Raw genomic sequence first — 4,212 nt, 5'->3', positions numbered from 1 at the left:
CGCCCCGCCCCCTCCCGGGCCCGCGCCCCCTTATCGCTCTCCCCGCGCGGGGTCTCCGCCGCCTTTTAACTCTTCCCGCTGCCTCCAGCCTTTTCCCCACCCTACCCAGCCTACTTTTGGCCGGCCCGGCGACCCCACCCGAGAAAAACCCGACCCCTATCTGTCTGTTTAGGGCACCTCTTCTCTTAGTAGCCTCACTCCTCACCCTAGAAAGCGGCCGCCACAGTGGGGGGACCCCCGCCCCCTCCCGCCCCTCCTCCCGCCCTGCCTCCTCCGCCGGCCTCGCCCGGGGCCGCCGCAGACGCCGCTGCCGCCGGAGCCTCCCCAGCGGCCTTCCCTGGGGCCGGCACCCTCATCATTTGTCAACTTCACTTAGGCATGGCAGCCCCCAGCTCCCGGGGGCCGGGCGCCCAAAGGTAACGTGCCAATAACCCTCTCTGTTTCTGGCGGGGGCTGTAGACTCCGTGACAGTTAGTTAGCAGAGAGAGGGCCAGAGCCAGGGCGTCCAGCCCCCGGGTGGCTGCCCCGGACCATCCTGGGCGTTGTTGCCTCTGGAGCAGAGGGATTCTGACATAGAAACTTAACACAGGGCTCAGGGACTCTGGAAATCTGAAGTCATGTTTGCATTTGCTTCTGCTGTCTTTTCGTTTTCCACAAGATGTTTTGTTAAAAACCCCCAGCAAAACCAAAACCAAAAAAACGAAGAAGAGGGCCAACTAGAATCTAAAATATATGAAATGAAACCCTTGCAAAACGAAACCCGTTGCTGTCAAGTAGAATCCAAGCACAGAGTAGAAGTGAGCCGTGGGGTGCTTAGGGTTGGAATCTTTCAACGGATTTCCATGTCTTTCTCTCAAGGTTCTCAGGACCCTCCTTGCGCTAGCAGCCCAGCACCTGACCACTGCGCCACCAGGATACTTTTTTCCAAAAGTGTAATTGCTGTGCTCATGTCCAGTAATTCTAGGATGTGACACTGTCACTTGGGTGTACATCCTTACCCTCATAACTACCCACCCAAAACGTGCGCCATTCCCGCGGGAGAACTCACACCCCCGTTATGGCGAATTCCTCTCTTAAGAGCCAGGCTGGGCGGGAGGATGTGCCCTCCGGAGAAATCATTCCCAATGAGTCCCGACAGTTAGTTATTGGATTACACGTGCAAGGAAATGCCGTCTGACCAGGGCTAGGGGCTAGGAGGAGGTGGGAGCGGGCTGGACTTACAGGCTCTGCGCAGGGAGGTGCTGCCCTGGGGGCCAGGGGCTGACCCTGGTGTCTGTCCAAGGCCCCAGGTGCTCAGTGTGTGTCTTGGGGACCCTGAGGAGTGGCAAGCACGAGAAGGTATGCTTTTGCAAAAGTCTAGGGTAGAAGGAAGGGAGTCTCGAGTGGGACGGAGCCTCGGCCTGTGCCAGTTGCCTGTACTTCTGGACCACCGGAGGGACCAACCCTGGATGAGCGTGCAGGAGGGGCTGTAGGAGAGAAGAAGGGATGTGGCAGAGGGAAGCTGGGGGCTGGGCTGGGCTGGCCTCAGACAGTGACCTGAAATTGAGTGGAAGCAGGCTTTTCCCATCAAACCCTGTCTGGATACCACACACAGAGACCAAGTGTCAGTTTACTGCCCTGAGCCCGCTCCTTTTCCCCAAGCTCCACAGTAATTAGACAAAGAAAACCTAAATTAGCTGAACAGGCGTCGACAGCTTCCTCCAGAGCACCCCTGGTACCTACATGGGAATGTGTCCGAAAATGGCTTGATTGTAGCTGAGAATCAGCTAAGAAAACATGGCCAAACTGAACTCAGTTTACCGCTCATTTCCATTGTGGGGAGGGGGGAGAAAGAAAGGACTTGCTCTTTTCTGGGTAGGTTGTTTTGATTGGGTTGGGGTATGGACTATGCAGTTGACTCAACTTTTTAAGAATTTCTTGTTGACTTGAATGGTGATCTTATTTGGTATGTATGAATAGGACCCCTTTTGTTTATTTTTTAATTTTTGTTTATTCCCCTCCCCCCTATCCCTTTTGGTTATATCTTACATGGAAATGTTTAAATATAATTAACTGAATATCAAATAGAAATCCAAAGTAGCCACCAAATAAAATCAATGCTTAAAATGCCTAAAAACAACTATTTATGTGAAATAGAAACTGGAATGAGGAGGACACATAATGTCTGAAAAAAGCTCCAGAAATAGAAATAAGAAGAAAGGCCCCTCGAGAGCCCTGGAGAAGGGAGGCTGCTTCATCTGCATAGTAGGAATTAGTTTGGGAGCATTCAGCAAGTCAGTATCCCTGTCCCCAGCAAATGCCCCCCTTTGGGAGCTGTACAGACCTGGGGTCTCAAAGGTGTGCCTGCTTTCACAGTACACCCTAAAAGGTGTTAGAACCCAGAGACTGAAGCATGAAAGATGCAGCTAAGTCTAAAATGTAGGCAGGGTCAGTGACTACATTCTCTACCAGCAGTTTCCAAATTTTCTGGACCTTAAGTCTTAGGGAGAATATGATGAAAGTGTGGAACCTAACTCCTGGGGGTGGGAATGGGGGAAAGTCTCATTTCCCATGGGATCTTGGAAGTCCATAGAATTTCCAAAGTTAAAGCTCTTTAGTAACTCCTCTTAAACATAGATTTTCTCTCTTAACAGTTCAACTGATTGAAATATCAGGGATTTTAAGTCTTCTTTCACCATCCAAGCGATCATAGTATCCATTACAACCGATACATCCTGAGTGGCAATAGGCAAAGTGGGGAGTTGGGGCCCCAGCAGGGCACAGTATTTGACAACGTGGAGTTTTCTTCTCTCTAGGGCTCTAAATGCTGCTCGGAAATCCCTGCACACAGGAAGACAAGGGGTTGGTGACTTGCTTAGGTTTCTAATCAGGAAAGGTGCCTCCACAACCTTCTCAGGACCCCAGGTTGCCTGTGGAAATTCTTTCCCTGGCAGAGACTATCAGGACTGGAAAGAACAAGGTCCTCTCGTGCTTACCAAAGACCACATAGGACACAGGCCTGGACACTGTCGCCCCTTTTGAGAGTGGAACCGAGTGCCCGGACTTAGAGCTGCTTCCGACACATCCCTGGAAAAGGTCTCTGAATTTTGTTTCATTTCAGTCACAGAATTAAACAGGTCTCTACTAAGTAAGAATTAATATGGTAACAAACCAAGTCAGAATTGCTTAGATTCCAAGCAAGAAAAAAAAAAATTCATTTCTACTGAGCGGTAGTTAAAAGGAAAAGTATTCGTTTTTGAAAAGGAACTTTGCATTTATTTATTGCAGAAATAGATTCTTCTTCCTTGGTCAGGGACCTCTCCATCTATGAGCTGAGCGGGCTGACCTTCACTGATTGATTTAATGAAATTTCATTGATGTGATGAAAAGAAGTTGAAAATCTTTATTCCACCCCCGCCCCCCAGCTGGAAGGAAAGGTGTAGTTTGCTTACACAATTATCAGCCCAAGTGCCCCCTGATTAAAATAGAGCCCTCAGCAAAGGTGCGGGCCGTCCTGCCTCGGTATCCTCCACCACCCGCGCCCTTTGTCTAGTCTGAGCTGGGAATTCCTCTCGCGCTCCCAGCCCGAAGACTCCGCCCCTGCTCCAGAGCAGGGAATGTGAGCTACGGGGGCTTTGGTTTCTTGGATTTTGTTTTGTGATCTGCGCTCTCTTCTAGGAACTCTCTTCGATACTGTGGTTTGTATTTTATGTTCTGAGCATACGCCCTCTGCTTGGCAGTCTTAGACTAAAGCAGTCACCTCGGAGAGAGGCACATCCGAATGGGAATATAGTTTATAGCCATCTAAGATCTCTCTCTCTGAGCACTTGGTACTCAAATGTGCTCTTGCTTCTGTCCGTTTGTGCTCAGCGAAGAAGAGAGTACTTTGAAGTTACGTCTGTGACGGGCTGACGTTAATTTGCACAAAGGGGTTTGGAGCTCTTTCGAGCCCTGTCAGCGTGGCGTGGAGACAGTGCCTTGGGGTGCCTGTGTGCTTGAGGAAATGATGGGGGCCAACAGCCTGCATGGCACAGCTGTCTCTATATGATAGACAAGCCGTGGCTGGGGATAAGGTGTGTAGGCTGGCCTTGGGGAGGGGAATGGCGTGAGGAGGCTATCAGTGGGGATTTTACACCGTCTCGACGTCTGCTCTCCTTCCTCCGCCCAGAACCCTCCAGACCTCCGGGTTAGAACACCAGCCACCCAATTCCAAATGTTTATTTGGATAGATTC

General features: G+C 50.6%; 1 protein-coding gene across 1 annotated transcript in view; it reads right to left on the bottom strand.

Moving 5' to 3' along the window:
* FOXF2 (forkhead box F2) overlaps positions 1–356 on the bottom strand; it is a 5,089-nt gene extending 4,733 nt beyond the window's left edge. The window contains exon 1 of the mRNA XM_006888746.1: positions 264–356. Coding sequence (XP_006888808.1) covers positions 264–356 — 93 coding nt within the window. The remainder of the gene's footprint in view (positions 1–263) is intronic.
* Positions 357–4,212: the final 3,856 nt, after the last annotated feature.

This window comes from Elephantulus edwardii, unplaced genomic scaffold, assembly GCF_000299155.1.
Source record: "Elephantulus edwardii isolate Elephantulus edwardi_28Jun2011 unplaced genomic scaffold, EleEdw1.0 scaffold00071, whole genome shotgun sequence".
Classification (NCBI taxonomy): Eukaryota; Metazoa; Chordata; class Mammalia; order Macroscelidea; family Macroscelididae; genus Elephantulus; species Elephantulus edwardii.
Note: the sequence above shows the minus strand (reverse complement) of the source record. Positions and strands in the feature narration are given on the sequence as shown.